Source organism: Telopea speciosissima, chromosome 5 (assembly GCF_018873765.1).
Source record: "Telopea speciosissima isolate NSW1024214 ecotype Mountain lineage chromosome 5, Tspe_v1, whole genome shotgun sequence".
Lineage (NCBI taxonomy): Eukaryota > Viridiplantae > Streptophyta > Magnoliopsida > Proteales > Proteaceae > Telopea > Telopea speciosissima.
The window spans coordinates 69,732,460-69,747,478 of NC_057920.1; the positions used below are offsets into that span (position 1 = coordinate 69,732,460).

At 40.6% G+C, this 15,019-nt stretch overlaps 1 protein-coding gene and 1 long non-coding RNA gene across 2 annotated transcripts; both read right to left on the reverse strand.

Moving 5' to 3' along the window:
* Positions 1-1,374: 1,374 nt before the first annotated feature.
* LOC122661905 (DAR GTPase 3, chloroplastic) lies at positions 1,375-13,673 on the reverse strand. The gene is made up of 9 exons (XM_043857415.1): positions 13,504-13,673; positions 10,758-10,901; positions 10,508-10,624; positions 10,250-10,393; positions 10,060-10,146; positions 9,258-9,373; positions 8,866-9,047; positions 1,778-1,835; positions 1,375-1,684 (listed from the first exon to the last, which is right to left on the reverse strand). Exons 1-9 carry the CDS (start codon positions 13,654-13,656, stop codon positions 1,561-1,563), a joined length of 1,125 nt encoding a protein of 374 aa, XP_043713350.1. The 5' UTR covers positions 13,657-13,673; the 3' UTR covers positions 1,375-1,560.
* Positions 2,516-7,233, reverse strand: LOC122661908. Its single transcript, XR_006332936.1, has 3 exons — positions 7,221-7,233; positions 7,138-7,139; positions 2,516-2,587 (listed from the first exon to the last, which is right to left on the reverse strand). It is a non-coding gene; the product is annotated as an uncharacterized LOC122661908 (long non-coding RNA).
* Positions 13,674-15,019: the final 1,346 nt, after the last annotated feature.

Consider the following 15,019-nt stretch of genomic DNA (forward strand, 5'->3'; position numbering starts at 1 on the left):
GCATCTGTATTCATTTAAACTGCATAGTTTATGCTCACTGAGAACATTTCTGAGTCTCCTCTAAATGCCAATATGATAGCCTAGTTACCTATTGACTTTCTGAAATCTCCTTTCTTTTTTGATGGGAGATTTCAGGTCATTAGGTAACTAGGGCTATCATATTGGCATTTGGAGGAGGCTCAGAAATGTTCTCAGTGAGCATAAATCATTCATTCTATGTGCAAGTTCTTAGCTTTTGCCACAATTTGATAGTAACAAGTTGGGGCACACGTACATATTGTACTAGTGTACCTAATCTTGCAGGCAAACGTAGCCCTTTTTCATTTGGGTATACTCGGCACTAATGTTTACAATTTACATCATCATTTCAATCAAGAATTTTGACAATGTAGGTCAGGAACTTGGAAACCATACTGTCTATGAAAGAGCACAGCAAGATACCATGCCCTACAAATTACTCTTCATATGCACAAAAGGATCCTGAGGTGGAATTGAGACATCAACCAACGAACCCATTAGGGACAAAAGATAGCATGCCCTACAAATTACTCTTCATATGCACAAAAAGATCCTGAGGTGGAATTGAGATATCAACCAACGAACCCATTAGGGACAATGTTAAAAGCTTGATTCTCAGAAAAACCTTAGCATGACAATCTTGGTTACAGACTTACGGTTCCAGTCTCTCTCTCTCTCTCTCTCTCTCTCTCTCTCCCAAAAACATTTGTAAGAAAGAAAACTAATAAGTAACAAGGAAAGCCATTAAGACAATCTAAGCCCACAGATCAGGATGTAGTATATACCATGGTAATGGTGTTGGGGGTACGATATCTTTATCTTGTATTCCATTGCTTGCATAAGTGGGCTGATTCAGTAAATTTTCTATATAGGGCTTCATTATATATTTGTAGTGAAGGTTCTTTCTCTGTATACAATCTAAGAGAGGTTTGAGGGCTGTAACCCTATTCTCCATTGCTAGTGAAACAAATCTCATCTAACTATGGACATAGACAATCTTGCTGAACCACATAAATCTGTGTGCGACTACTATGATTATTGTTTGCCATTTCCACTCTTTTCTGTAGTGTTTTAGGGTCACATTTTCTACAAATGGAACATTGAAATAATCACTTCAATCCCCTGCCCATCTGGAGTGGAATCTGTGTGATAAACCTGGAGTGAATACATGTGTCTGCATGAGTGTGCAGGCGAGAGAGAGAGAGAGAGAGAGAGAGAGAATGTGATGGACTAGTTACAATATTCTTATTCCAGGTGCTGGCTCGCCAAATTATATGCCTGGAGCATCTAATATGATGGTTGCAGTAGCAAGAATGAAGCTTCCAGGTCCACCTTTGTGTTGGGTACTACTGTTTTCTGGGCTGCAATGCCTAAAGACTGGCTTCTGCCAAAGTTATGGAGCATAAGGTGAAACTCCTTTGGTACATTATTAACAGCGATAAATGCAGCCCCCTCTTTGGGTAATGTAATGACACATGCTGGTGGATGCTCAGTAGCCTAGATGTGGGGCAAAGAGCAGGAACAAAAAAAAAGCCCTTAAGTCTACTTGGGTGGCCTCTCCAGTGCAATCCAACCAAACTTCCCTTTTCGAAAGTCGGACAAGACACGAAATGCTGCTTGATTACCATCTCCATTGAACAATTGAAGTGCGAGTTTCTCAACGAATCTGCAAATTCATATGCCATAATCAAATCAGTCCAGTATGGACATTTGGGAATTTCAGGAGTTGAAAATTTTATGTGCAATTACATACACATACATTTTACCACAGTGACCGTCCACATCAATCTTGTAACGGTTTTGGAGAACTTCTGAACCTACCAGAATGAAGCAAGAGCTTTTAGTATAATAAGCAAAAAAATAAACAAGTTCTGGAATCCCATAAGATGGAAATTGAGTTTTTTATATATATTAGAATTATGTGCCATGTTGACATCCATATCCAAGCTGCTGGTTAGGTAAAATAATTCAAAAACAATTATTGAATAAATTAATAGCCCAATGAAAACCAAATGCAAGGCAGAATTAGAATGTATAAATAAGACAGAAAAAGATAAAAACGCACAAAGTAGAGAGAATCTGAAAGTAAAATGATAAATAAAGTTAAAAAACAACACTAAAAATGAAGATTTCAAAAAGAAGCTTGCATATGTTTCCTGCAAGCTCTGACATTTCTTGGAAAGCTTAGACCTTCCACTTTGATCTTGTCATAACATGCTTTATGGGTAATATTTCGTGCTTACATTTGGATGTAAAGAGCATGAATTTCATGGTGATCAACATGAACAAGTTCACAAATACACAGTAAAATAAACAGTTTCAGATATTCAAAACTTTATATTCAAATATAGCGAGAATTTTTTCCAGTCTAGGATTTTGAGATATTCAGAACTTTATAATCAACTGTAAGGAGAAATTTTTCTAGTCAGCAAGTCTAGAGGGTCTCTCTAGATATTTCGAGATATTCAGAACTTTATAATCACTCCCCTATACTCACCCTCCTATATTTACTAAAAGTCCCCTACCTTGAGCTTCTTTACTGATTCTCCCAGAAAAGCAAAGTTCCACCCTGGTATTCTCAAATCCCCATATTACCCTCTCTGTGCAGGTAAATCTATCCCCCCAATTAGTTGCATCCATCACCCCGTCCTCCCTGCCCACCTCCTCTCTGCAACTCCCACCCCATGCCCTGTCCTCCCGCCACCACACCCATGCCCCACCTCCGTTCCCCCACTTCCACCTTCTTCCCCAAACCCCAACCATGACCCCACCTTAATCTCTAGCTCTCTCAATGCATACCACCGACTACATCCGATATTCGGATTCTCGACAGCAGTTGTGTTGCTGTTCTTCTTCGTTGTTCTCTCCTTCCTGGTCAGCTTCAGCAGCTGCGCCGACCCTGAGTTCCTTCACCACTTAATGGACAAAACAAGGTGATTTATGTTGTACATGCAACAAAAGGAAAATGACAAGTTACACTTACCTGTAGCTTTTCTCATCAATGACTTTTTTTTTGGTAAGATTCTCATCAATGACTGAACTCTTTTAAAAATAGGCAGGCGAAGCATTAAGGATGTGGATTTCTGAGTGTAGAGAACCAAGCTATGAGGCATTCAGGCTAGGATTGGCTCCAACATCAATTCTGGCTTGCAAACTTCTTGTGTGGTAGTGTATCTTTTCCAGAGACGTGTTGGAGAGAGCTTCAACCACCAGGCATTTAACAGTATCGTTTTACCCTCCACCACAGTATACCTCCTTCAATCGCCAACAGAGAACGAAATTTACCAGATCGAAGTAGAGAACGTTCTGCTCACCAGTCCTTGATGCTTTCTTGTCCAACCCATAAGCAATCACCGCTGCAGTGGGTAAATTGATGATCCTTATAACATTGAGCCCTGCAATTACCCCAGCGTCCTTGGTGGCCTGTGTCTGCAAGTCGTTGAAGTAAGTCAGGGCAATGATGATCGTGTTCTTCACCGGCTGACCCAAGAACGCCCCTGAAATCCCCTTCATCTTGCCGAGCACCACCATTGAAATCTCTTCGGGAGAGAATAGCATCTTCTTGTCGCCAAGGCCAAAGCTTCATGTTGCTCTACACAGATGGGTCAGAGAATCACCGTCCAATTATCCGCTTCACATCATAACTCTTAGCATGTTAGATGGATTCATAGCGACCGGCTTCTTCACTACCTCTCGGATCAATCGCTCTTTATCAGTGAAGGCAATGTAAGGAGTTTTGCTATTGCCCTCGATGGGGACGATTCGACCCGGTCATTCAGAAGATGAGGAAGAACAGAGGTTATTGTTTCGTTTCAGCCTAGAGCGTTCAGGAGAGTGCTCGGTGGAGAGCCACCCTTATGGATGAGGTTGGTCGATTGGTGAGGCATGGGGTGGCGGCGGATTGGGGTGAGCTGCAGGAGGGGGCTACAGGAGGAGAGAGGACGTGTTGGATTTATGTGTCCATCAAACCCAGTTTGTTCCAGTTCGGTCCGGTTTACATTGTATTGAACCGTTAATACATTTTGGTTTAATATTATCACATGTGATATAAACTTTTTGAGCATTATGTGTCTGTAAGTTATACTTAAAATGATAGTCACGACTAGGGTTTGGGCTGAGCACCCTTATCATATGGTCGTCGCATTGGGTATGCCTAGACATGTTGATGTCGGGGTATGAATGCGAGTGCACATTATGATGTGCATTGGCGAAGAATCTCCTTTGTCGATTCCCTCATGTATTACTGTCAGATGTAGGATGGGATAGACATGTGTCACCGAGACCCTGTACCTGAGAGGATCTCGTCACTGCGAAATGTGACCGTATTCTTTGGATCATCAATGACTAAGATTCAAGAGAGTCAAAGCCAGTGTTCTAGGAATGCGCAAACATTTCGTGAGTGAGAAAGTTGCTCAACATGGTCACCATTGCCCGATTGGGGAACACCAAGTTAGAGATTGACTGTGGATGGTCGGATCGGAATCTGGATCCAGTGCCATTTTAGAAATGGTTTTTGCAAAACCTATTTTCACATAAAATGATAGATTATATGTAGTTTTAATTGAAAATATTTTATCGTGTTTTGCAGGACCCGATCACGTACACAGACGCTCTCGATGGACATGTTCTATGGAATGGGGTTTGACAGTACATGTGAACATGCCCTAGATTCCATAACGATGATGTTGATTAGTTGTGGGTTGGTACATAACAATTAATTATTATGTGAGGGTATAAATGAAATTTGCTAATTAATTACTTGTTTATTTAATTTAATTTTTATTTATCCATTAAAATAAAAATAATTAATTAATAAACTATTCCCTATTAGATTCTGCTTCTTCACCAATTAGAAGCCCATTAAGTTTAAACAGGTTCAAGTCAAAGACGAGAGAGAGAAAACAGACTCTCCCTAGGAATTATCCAATCAAGGTTTTAGAAACCCTATCTATATAAACACGCCAAGGGGGAAGCCCATCCAGTGCTGGACGTTTTCTGCGCCCTCCCCCCCCCCCCCTTGGACGGTTTTGGCTCCCTCTCTCTCTTTCTCTCTCCTTCTTCTTGCTCTCTAGATTTTGAGAGTTAGGGTTTTGGAAACCCAGATTTGTTTGAAGATCTGAAGAGACTCTTGGATTTACTTGGAGAACCTTGGCTGCACCATTGGAGGTTTGAGTTTGTTTACCTGGTATGCTCATTGGAGGAAGAACCACTGTCTATTGGAGGAGCAACACTTGAGGCTCAAAAGGTTAGCAAATTCTTATTGATTCCTCTTGCTTTTAATTATATGATAATCATGGGATGTGAAAGAAACCCGAATCGATCTCTTTCCGTTGCCCATTCGGGTACGGGATGGATCTTTCTTTCCATGGGATGGAAAAGAGACGAGTTTTCTCTCTCTTATGGATCCCATAATTTTTATGGGACAAGAAAGAGAAGGATTTGCGAATGGATTTTATACCAAACCCTAATTGGGTCACAGTAGGGTTCCCATTGGCAACCATGGGAAACCCTAAAATCTAAATAGGGTGCCCATGGGCAACCCAGAATTTCCATCTGTGAACCCAAGATACAATCTGGTATTGGTTTCCTAGGGCAACCAAGGTGATGATCCCACGGACTGCTATTTGACTAACAGTGTGGTATCAAAGCCACCTTTCTCACCCATGGATATCACATAATTAAATTATAGATGCAATTATTATGTATGGGATGCAAGTTGTTAAGATTCCTTCTTGAATTAGTTATGGATGCACATGGGTAGTTATTTGGTCTTTGTAAGTTGTAAAAACCTTCCCATGTGGTCATGGACAATTACAAGGTTGTTAAACTTTTAGCAACTTGCCCATGTGAGTTGGTTATATTTTTTTAAAAACCATTTTTTTCCAATTTTTGAAATAATTGTATCCAATTGGGGAAGATGAATTTTTTTTAAAATTTTGTATGTGGGGGTGGAGCGCACGCTGCCAAGTACCCCTACATGCTCCTACCCGTCCCTGCCCATGACCCACCCCCGCAGCCAGCAGCACAGCGTACAAGCTGCGCGCACGCGGCCTGTAGGCAGGCTACTACCCACGGGCTGTGCGCCTGACGCACGCAGCGCACGGCTGCAGCAGGCCACAGCCAGCACCGCGTGTGCAGTCTGCCCTATGCCAGTCGCGCAGCCCTTGGGTGCTGCCTACGGCATGTTCGTGTGCAGAGTCTGCAGTTTTTTTTACTACAGCGATTTTACCCTCCAGTATTTAAAAAAAAAAAAATTACAGAATAGAATTTTGTTTTTTTTAAAACATTAGTTTTGTGGATGGAGGAAGAAGATGGGTGAAGAGATACTCTTCTCTATCCACTTGGAATTAAAAATTTAAATAGGATGCCCATGGGCAACCTAGAATTTCCAATATTTGTGAACCCAAGATACAATCTGGTATTGGTTTCCTAGGGCAACCAAGGTGATGATCCCATGGACTGCTATTCGACTAACAGGATGGGGTGAGAATTGCAAAAAGGAGGTGGGCAAGGAGGACGAGGATGGGACATGGGGTTATGGAGTAACCGGTTAGGGGAAAGGGTTTACCTGGATAGAGGGGTAATATAGTGCTTTTAGAATAGAAGGGGAGGAGGCATGGTGGAACTTTGCTTTTCTAGGGGAATCGTAAAGAAGTTCAAGATAGGGGACTTTTAGTATATATAGGGTGAGTATAGGGGAGTGATAGTAATTGCCTCTTTAAATTTTACATATTGTATCGGGTCAGTATCATATTGGTGCTTCCCGATACCGACATATCGACTGGTAGGGACCGATGTGATATTTGATTTCATGGTTGAGAAGTAAGCATGGTGCATTCAGCCAGTAGCTGTTGGAGTAGAAAACTTTTGTAACAGCATATAGAATGCTGATTGACCTTTTAACTCTAGACTATTATGAAATAGAAGGTTATCTTTTATTCCCTTTACTTTTATTATAACTTACTTTATTAGATGGAAAAGAAAGAATTAGAAACCCCCAAGGGAGCTAAAGGAAGAAAAACTCCTGGGACTGCAAGGGAGAAAGGAAAAAGAAAAGAGTAAAAGGAAGAACATCTCATTTTAGTATCCTAGACTCCTTACAAATCCTTGGCTGACCACTCCTTGTCCAGCTAGCTAGATCATCATTTGGAACACAAAGACTGCTTTTAAGTCATTTAAGAGTTCATTTAAGTCTCTTGTACTACTCCATGTATTCTTTTTTATTATTTTTCTCTCTTTTAAGTGGAAGAATTAGTTGCATTGTCAAGATAACTCTTAGTTTAGGAAGAAAACAGATCAAGCCTGAATGGCTTCTTATTCCTCACTGGTTAACTGTTCTATATTTTCAGCTATGGCATACTTGCCGATTGTATTCTACGGGCTTACTGATGAGAAATAGGGGAACAAGAGAGTAATTCTGAATCTCTTCTTTCTGTGCTCTTTCTCTACATAGTGGTCCCACATGCCATACATTGTCCATTCTGGTACAGTGTCTAACACAGCACACTGAGAAATTCAGCCTATTTCTTCAGAAACTAAAGCAGATCTGTTTAGAGAAACTGTAATCAATGAAACCACAAGATTATGTTCATCTCATTGCAAAACATCATAAACAAGGGAAAGAAACACATGACAGGAAACTCCCCATTCTTGGGTAGCAACCCCTTCATTTTAGCGACAAAAAAGTTTCCCCAGATATAGCCAACAAGCAACCTTGAAAGAAAAATTGAATAGAACCATAAGTTGATTCTCTTCTAAACATACACTTTCTGGGAAAATGATGAAGTCAGGATACTACTTAATAGCAGGGGGTAAACAACTAGTGGGTGATCATAAATTAATATAGCCATTAGGGGTGAGGGGGAGTCTCATGGAAAGCGACTCTCTAGGAGTGTAGGTGGGTTGGTGGGGTATTTGGGAAGAGAGGATGCCTCACTTTTTAGAGATGTCTTTTCTTTGCAGTCAGTAGTTGTTGAGAAGATTAAGGTGACAGTAGTTCATTGGACTATGGCTGACCTACTTCTCAAAGATGTTCTTTCCACTTATTCACAAATGGGGAGGCTGTGATCAGATCTTACATTGCCAGGGAAAGAAGACATGTGGCATGGTCCCCACCTCTGAAAGGAATAGTGAAGCTGAATCTTGATGGGTCTTTTTTGGGAAACCCAGGCCCGTCTGATGTGGTCTGGGTGTTGTTATTAGATCAAGTTCAGGTACTGTGTTGGGGAATTATTCTGGTCAGGATGGTATTATTAGATCAAGTACAGAAGTAGTAGAACTTCTTTCACTCTGTCTAGCATTGGAGCAGCATGCATTGAGGGAGGGGTGACGATTTTAATAATATCATGTAGCAGTAGCAGCAGCAGTAGTAGGCACAGTAATAGTAGTAGTAGTATGCTGATTCTGAAGAATTTCTCTAATAATTATCTCACCTCCAGAGTTAAAATATGCTGTGCTTTTATTGAGTAAGAGAAGAGCCAAAAGAAGTATTGACAACAAATGACTGATTGGATCCTAATAAAAGAAGAATTCCAAAACATTTATAACTGTCACGGTGCGTCGGTACCAGTTAAAATTTTGAGGCCCTTAATTAAATTGCAAAGAAACTTCTACGAGCCATCATTATTAAATTTAATGTGCAAATACCTCTGCAGCGGTTTATGCAATTGTTGATTTTTATAAGGTTCCTTCCAGTTATAGATAACTTACTGCTAGTCAAATGGCGAACTATTCTTCTTACTTTCTTTTTTTTAACCTTAACAGTAAAATATTTTTCAAACAGTTAATGCTGATTGGGATCTCAAGAAAGAATAAAATAAAAAAAATTTCAAAAGAAAAGCAGCGTACCTACAGCTGGAATCTTTGTCAGCATCTGAACAAGAATTACAGCCACATCAACAACATCGTATGATCTCTCCCCTATGTCATCACATATTGCAAGCTTTATTGCAGCTGCCTGGTCACTTATGCGCATTGGGATTATGCCAGGAGAGTCCAGCAACTCCAGATCTCTTCCAAAACGAACCCATCTTTTCCAGGAAGAGGAGTTAGAGTCGGTGGAAGAATAACTTTGCAACCAACAATAGTTCTTGTTCATCACTATTCCATGTATCACAGGTAATATAAAAATCATGATTAGCTCTGAAATGGAATTCGCTATCATAGAATGGGATGCCAGTTATATTTTGTTCAGATTCCCTATCTGCTACAGTTTTTGAAGGACAAAATAAGACACTTACTTCAGTTCTCTGGTCACACCCGGCCTAGGGGCAGCTGGACACATTCTCCGCTTCATTAAACGGTTGATTAAAGATGATTTACCTACATTTGGATATCCAACTATTCCAGCTCGCACCTATTAATGGTAAAAGCATTCTCAGACAACATAGTAATAAAACTCCCCGACACCAAATTTAACAATTTATCCTACTTTTTTTCTGAAAAAAAAAATCATCATCCATTGTATCCCAAAATTAACACAAAACCCCATCATAATAGTATTGATGAGTTTTATTGTTCATAACTAACATCAAGCTAGCTAAAAATTAAAAGCTTCCTATCCATGTTAGAGGACAAAGAATACCAAACTTTGATCTCAATGAAACTACAAATGATGTAGTTCCTACAAAGACAAAAACCATTAAAACAACTTCTTCTAGAATTTTTGATAAAATGCATTTCCAAAGAAACATTCCAATAAAATTTAAAGTAACTAGACTGCTGATCCACAGAACTTGACCATTTGTTCCTGATTTTTCTCTTCTTTTTTATTTTTTGGGTGAATAACGCATCTTGACACGCTGCTATCCTGATATATCTTTGTCCCACCCATAAGAAAATGATGCAAGCACAAAATCCAAGTTGCCATGGTAACATAAAAATTTAAATCTTCAAGGATAAATTATTTTTTTTCTAAGTTGACCATTTTATTACGCTTTGTAAAACTGCAAAAACCTTTCACATCATTGAAATTCTTGGTCAGTTAAAAATCAAAGGAAAAGGGATCACAGTAGTGTCCATTTCAAGAATTCTGAAACTCACTGGACGAGGAAGCAGTCCTTTGGCTCTACGCTTGACATTCACACCATCAGCTAATGACTTTGCTATCCTTCCCAACTTCATAGTACCCTGCATTTTGCATGCAAGAGTTAGCATATTATCTTAAAGTCAACAGGTCAAACTACAGAAACATGAGAGAGAGAGAGAGAGAGTGTGTGTAACATCAAGATACCATTCCAAGTTTCCCATTGGAGAAGACAACCTTCGTTCCCTGTCTTGCAAAATAAGTGGCCCATGCATTTCTGTCTGCCGTGGATATCATATCTTCTCTATTCAAAACAACAATTCTTTTCTTATTGGAAATCCAGGAATCCATCTGCAGGTGAAGAAATGTGGAATTGTGACTAAAATTACAGATCTTGTTTCAATTCTTGAGTTCTCAATAGTTAACTCATAGTTGACCGCCATCCATAGAGAAAGAGAACTACACCTGAGGATGAGTAGTGGAAAGAGGAATTCTTGCATCTCGCACCTCTATCACAACATCCATTAACTTCAGCTGTTCTCTAAGTTCCTTTTCTGTTTTTGCAATATGACCAGGATACCACTGCCAAAACATGATGTGAGAACTCTATAATCTCTTAAGGGGAAAGCTTTAAAATCTCCTTTATGGAAGCGGAATCTCATTCAATACTTGGAACTCAATATATATGTCATGCAAGACGACACCGTATTTGTACCTGAACAGAACGCAAAGGCATTGTCCAGTAGTAAAGATCAGTATCCAAGTCAGCCCATAAAATTTCTTCTTTGCTGGATTCTAACATATTACTATAATTTGCACCTTCTTTATGAGACAACCTTGAAGCCTTTCCACCTGCAATCTGCAATGTTGTCCTTGAAAATTATGCTTCCCGTTTCAAAGGAAGGCCAATATTTCTTTTCCCTTTTGGGTATTTATGGATAATGAACTTACTATAAATTTTTAGAAACGAAACTTTTAACACCTGAAGAGATGCTTTCAACATTAATACTGCACTGAATATGTCTTATTCATAAAACCAAAGGAAAACAGGAAGCTGCATGCATACACACAGACTCAGATGGTATTATTAACAGAAATGTCGTGTACACTCATGTGCATTATCATTTCTACTTCAACAACTGCAAATAACATTTTGAAGTACCAACTTTTACAAGTACTTTTGACTGTACAATATATTCATCTGCATTCTAAAAAGTTTAGAATGGTCAAACGTAAGAAAAACTAAAATGATCTAACCTTAAGGTAAAATGTTACAAATCAGATAAGCCATGAGAGATTTAGAGGATAAGTGGATTAGAATCCTGCAAAATTGGCAGACAGGAGAGAAATCATCATCAGATCAAGAGATGGAGATTCCTCCGGAAGGTCCTAGACAGAGCCATCTTTAGTACTTGACCAAATCATGTTCAAGAGCAGCAAATAGTTTTGAAGCCTTTGGGGGGGGGGGGCTAGGTCACTTGATCTTGTAGGTTTAAGTTTTAAAGTTTTTTTTTTTAAAATAAATCTCCAGAGTCAAATCAGCGGAAATTCTAAGGATTTTTCTCTCTTCTGCTTCGGTGGCCTAATTTAATGTAGTCAATTTCTCTATTATCTTGGATACTTTTTACCAAAACCTTGTTTAAAATAATCTTTAGTTCAGATTTTGAAATCAACGAGTCTGAATTTTACATCATTTAGACTCTCTATTTTTTACGATTAAGTTAGATGCAAGTACAGTAAAATTTTATGTTATTCTATTCACCCAAAAAAAAAAAAACTATGTTATTCCAGGTTGCTTTTATACACATTTACACCTCACAAATGGGGTAATATTGGAGAATTGTGAGATATATTCTGGTAGGACATCAATCTGTGACAGGGTTTACCTATTCTAGAGTTTTGAAGTAGGAATCCATATAAGTTCCTTTTTGTACTATATTTTTTCCACAAAAGTTGATAAAGCAATTTTTTTCCTGCTTTTTTGCTGGATGGGAGTTATGCCTAAATTGCTTCAAGTTGAGATGCTTTCATTTTCAGCAATTAATTCACAGAGTAGTACTAATTTAATTCTAGTAATTCTTATTTTGGGTGGGGGGGGGGGGAATCAAGGTGCAACAGTACAGATCTTCTAAGTTATAAATGTTCTAAAATTTTTCCTCATCCCCATTATCTGTAATTTTGGGCCATAGCTATTCCAAACCCTAATCTCAATACGTCAACCTTTCACCTTCCCCATGATCAGTAATTTTGGGCCATAGCTATTCCAAACCCTAATCTCAATATGTCAACCTTTCACCTTATTCATTGATCAGTCCCACTTATTCAGTAAAGTTCCGTTAAACCTGCACTTAAACCCACGAGACTAGAACCTTAAATATTCCAAACCTCTTTTCCTTTTGGCTTTGGGAGACGGTGATAGTAGTAGTGGTGGAGGGGGGTTCAGTCCCTTCAATCCATTGCTCCCATAAGTGCTCACAAAAATCCTTATTGTAGAACCTCAGTTTAAGCCGTACATCAGAAATGCATGCTAACTCAAATGAGAACCTGGAAATTATACAAGACAAAGTTTCAACAGTTTCCATGTAGATTATCCAAGATAATTCACCATTTAGGACATCTCTTGCAATTGATCTTTCAGATGAGACTTAATAAAACAAATCAGGTGATGGCCCTAGAAGTAACTTTGTCGTGAAGGAGATCACCCTGAGCAGAGAGCAACTATGGACCTTGACTTTCTTGCCAGGTCTTCCATTATGAGGCTAAGTTTCTGAGATGCAAAAGGATAGACTGAAAGAAACATTGTCAACCGTAAAAGAACAGGATGTAATATGTGGCCCATTAGTAACGGTGGCCAGACCATCAGCATAAAATAAAAACTAGACAGGATTAATTGCCAATTTACAGGACTGTTACAGGTGGAGAGGCAGAAATAGCTGACCGCTGCTATAGGATTGCACAAAATTTAGGATGTTCTCAATCATGTGATATAATTGCGTTTCTGGCCTTTTAGGCACAATTCGGGAGCAATTAAACATAAAATCATTGACAAACCAAGAGTCTAAGCCTCCAAAACAAACCCAATTATAACATAGTTTGGTAAAACTAAGAGAACCCACCCAACTGTTGTTCTGAAAGGAAACTAACAGAGCTCAAGCATTTTATACCTGAAGCAATAACATCGTTTTCAATGGAAATAAAGGCTACCCATATGGAATTAAGCCCAGAATTCTAAACAAGTTGAAGGGAAAAGAGTTCTATTTCAAAAATGGCTCGAGGCAAGAAGAAGAAGAGCTCAAGCGTTTCATAACTGAAGCAATAGCATCGTTTTCTATGGAAATAAATGCTACCCAGATGGAATGAATCCCAGAATTCTAAACAAGTTGAAGGAAAAGGAGTTCTATTTCAAAAATGGCTAGAAAGGCTAGAAGAAAAAAGCCTTGTTATCAACACTGGCGTCTTACCTGAATAGTGGTGGAGGCCAACGGAGAGGCTGATGCAAGAGCCACAGCAAAAGGCTTTCTTCGTCCGTGGAGAGGGTCGCAGGATATGCTTGGGTTCGGAAGCCATGGTCCAGACAGTGGAACTGCCATGCTCTTTGGTGTGTGCAGTGTCATGGCGAATGATGAGTTCGTATCACAGGAAGACTATATGTATGTTATCCCAAAAAGATACCAAGAAGGGCCTCAGAGCACCAGTGCTGTCAAAGGACCCGGTTCAATGAGAGCTAAGGTCCCAAACCCGATCCTACATTTTAAGCCAGGACTAAGCCCAGCCCAGACCAAAGATATGCTTGACGTTGCAGGCATTTGTTGGAATATCATGTTTGGAATTAGGGCAACAAAAGTCACAAAAGGGGGTGGGGGGAGACAGAAAATTATTCTCTCCAATTCCCTATAGCTCGGCAGTGCAACAGTGCTAGTGTGGATGTCCAATACGTGGCAGCTCGGACATCCAATGGTCCAAGCTCATTGACTACGTTTACCTCAGACCGTTGGATGTCCGAGCTGCCACGTGTCAGACATCCACACTAGCACTACCGCACTGCCGAGCTATAGGGAATTGGAGAGGATAATAATCTGAGGGAGATCTGGTCAAGACTCAAGAGTCGACTTACTGATGAGGCATAAAACACCCCACCTATCAGAGGCTGCCACATGGCCGACCTGACCTCAGTCCGAGAACCGAATTGAGCCGAGCAGGAAACCGGGCCGACCCCATCTCCGATAAGTCACCTGACAGAGCCAGACTCGCGCAAGCTAACCGGTGGCTGAGGCCGAGCTGAGGCCGAGCTCATACAAGTCAGCCATAAACCCCTGGCCGAGCTGATTGCCAAGACCAACCTCTCGGGCCGACCTCCCAGGCCGAGGTCACTGTCAAGGCCGATCGACCAGGCCGACCTCCGAGGCCGAGCCCTCCTCCATAGAGGCTACCATAGCACCCCACCGGGGATCGCGGGGCCACGTCAACACATCCTGAGAATCACGGGATAAGGATCGAGCCACGATCCCAGCGCAATACGAAATCACACTTTACATGGACTCTTACCTTAATAAGAGCCCGACCCCGAAAATAGCTCTCTACTCCGCTCTACGCGAGAGAGCCTTCCAAAAGAAGGACTCCTACCATACTGGGACTCTCCCAACCACCTCATCTCATCCTCACTCTATAAATACCCAGGTATGGAGCACCATTCCTCATCTTGCTTTCACTACGCAGTTACGCTGTTGCATTGGAGACCTGACTTGAGCGTCGGAGAGTCCTTGGCTGGAGCCACACCGGCTCTCTGGTGCTCATCGCTTGGTTTTTGGCAGGCTCATCCGTGGACGAACCAGGCATCGGAGGTTTTCACCCGCAACAGATTTGGCGCCGTCTGTGGGGACGACATCAGCAGGCCATCGTCGTTTCTACCAACTTCAAGAGCAACAATAATGGTGCACACGAGATCAGGGCAGCATGGCTCGACTTCCCGTACGGACG

What these genes read in the sequence shown, in the direction of transcription:
- LOC122661905 (XM_043857415.1), bottom strand. Translation starts at nt 13,656, where the DNA reads ATGACACTGCACACACCAAAGAGCATGGCAGTTCCACTGTCTGGACCA. An exon ending in CCAATGGGAAACTTGGAATG is followed by an intron (nt 10,147 to 10,249) that starts GTATCTTGATGT and finishes TGCAAAATGCAG; the next exon opens with GGTACTATGAAGTTGGGAAG. An exon ending in GACAAAGATTCCAGCTGTAG is followed by an intron (nt 1,836 to 8,865) that starts GTACGCTGCTTT and finishes TCATTCTGGTAG; the next exon opens with GTTCAGAAGTTCTCCAAAAC.